The sequence below is a fragment of the Rhagoletis zephyria genome, unplaced genomic scaffold (genome assembly GCF_001687245.7).
Source record: "Rhagoletis zephyria isolate East Lansing unplaced genomic scaffold, Rhagoletis_zephyria_1.1 Rzeph_scaffold_01158, whole genome shotgun sequence".
Taxonomy (NCBI): Eukaryota; Metazoa; Arthropoda; class Insecta; order Diptera; family Tephritidae; genus Rhagoletis; species Rhagoletis zephyria.
The window spans coordinates 44,147-46,228 of record NW_016158242.1 but is presented as its reverse complement, the minus strand read 5'-3'; the positions used below and the strand labels follow the sequence as shown (position 1 = coordinate 46,228).

Here is a 2,082-nt window from a genome sequence, read left to right as displayed (position 1 = left end):
TTTCTAATTTATCAATGAATGAACCAACATCGGATGCACAGAATCTATAAACACACGAGATGCACATATTGGCTTTCATTAACTTTACAGTCAAGAAGCTACTTCCTTCATATTCTATTTTACTTACTAGAGAAGATGGGATCGTTTTGTGCACAAAAATCGCACATCCACCTGCTCTATTTGAGGAACGGTTTGCAAAATAAGCATTATAATCTCTCAGATTGAAATACCTATTCTCATTTTCATAAATCCAGATTTCGCTTACTGCAATTACATGAATGATTTTACCCTCGGTTGCATTCTGATGGATTATCATATCTAACTCATCCATCTTATTTCTCATACTCTGTATATTTAAGTACAAAATATTTATATATTTATTATTGTTTTTGAAAATTAATTTGTTTACATTGTGCTTCACCTCAACATTAGATGCTGCATTGTTTATTAAGTTATTTACATCCATGGATAACTAAAATATATGTACTTAAATGTATTTAGATTAATTAATCTAGCTTTTTTAAATCTTCTAGCTCCATAATTTGTATCACCGGGGTGTCATCATCTTTTCTTACAAGTATTTTTGCATCCTTTACCCACACGTATTTGTAGCTCTTTTTATATGCTGCATTTTTAGCCTTTTTCATCAAATCGCTCAGTTCTTTTTCCATCAGCTGATGGAAGTTTATATTTTTCCCCTTCATGTCTACGTTTGGAAGTATTTTCTTCAAATCTATATGCGAACCTTTCTTCCTAAACTCAAAGCATTTTGCTTTCAACTCATTACTGCTCATTTTGACGATTAATGGGTGTGTTTTAAATTTTTTATTTTCATTTTGATATACATCCTCGATGCTATCAATATTAATATTTGCATTAACTTGTGCAGCAATTTCCATTACTACAGACTTCAAATTCACATCTTTTATTTGTGGTATATTAGTTATTATTATGTTGTTTTTATTTCTTTCTTGTTTTATTTCCATTACATTTCGTTCTAATGTTTTCATTTTGATTTTGACACCTTCGCCGTTTGTTTTAAGTTCCTTCAACTCTTTTTTTATTTGTTTGTTTTCTTCTGTTAAGCGATCGATCTCTTTTTTGAGCGCATCAAAGCTATCACTAATGTGTTCTTGCGATTCTCTTATTTTCTTCATCGCTCGCTCTTGCACTTTAAACTCTTTGTTTAAATTGTCAATAATCCCCGTTAAGTTCACTGAAGAAGATTCATTGTCGCTTGTGTCGCTCGATGTTGAGAGACGCTCTTTGTTGTTATGCTTTTTATTTGTTCTTGTTTTTGGTGGCATTTTCAACTTTGTTTCGCAATACTAATTATAGACAAAATTTATGTATGTTTTATGCGTTTGTTTGCTATGATCAAAATCAAAAGCACAATTTACTTTTTAAACAAGTTCACTTATTTATTTTAGTTTTTATAGTTTTAAATATTTTAGCGGGTTTTATACACCTTTAATTGAATTTATTTAACTGAGCTCGAACTTTTACATCCTCTCACTTTGACAGCATGTTATTTATTTAAAGAACTTCGTGAAAGACAACAGTGGGCCATGAGAAAACTGTCATCTTTAAGGATTGTCCAACTTTTCACAATATCTGGTATTAGTCTTAATCTGAAACGCAATAATCATTGAAAATTGGCGCCCTTTATGGTGAAAAGCATTTAATATCACACTTTCAAACTAAAGCTTTCTTAACCCTAGAAGCCTAACCTATTTGGGAGTAACGTAAAGCCTTAACATACGCCGTAGAGGCTTATGTACTTAAAAGATAACCTGTGAGCTAAAATATACTTAGTCCTGTCTTATTTTTTTTAAAGAATATTGAAGTTGTGAGTTTGACTAATAATAAAACATAGTTTTCTAATAAAAACTATAACCACATTTATTTAAAACAACAAAATAAAAAGTAAATTTTGTGTCAAAATTAAAAAAAGACCCATTCCGTATACGTCTCGCAGACGTAGATTATATTTTAGGGTTAACCCTTTCAGTACAAAAATTCAACCACTGGTTCTAAAAAATTTTAAATATGTATACTGGCTAATTTTAGATCGCTCATTTT

The 2,082-nt window shown here is 30.4% G+C and overlaps 1 protein-coding gene across 1 annotated transcript; it reads right to left on the bottom strand.

Annotated features, from left to right (window-relative positions):
• Window positions 1-506: 506 nt before the first annotated feature.
• Window positions 507-1,307, bottom strand: LOC108362977 (intracellular protein transport protein USO1-like). The gene is made up of 2 exons (XM_017616150.1): window positions 990-1,307; window positions 507-908 (listed from the first exon to the last, which is right to left on the bottom strand). The coding sequence occupies exons 1-2, from the start codon at window positions 1,305-1,307 to the stop codon at window positions 507-509; spliced, it is 720 nt and encodes a 239-aa protein (XP_017471639.1).
• Window positions 1,308-2,082: the final 775 nt, after the last annotated feature.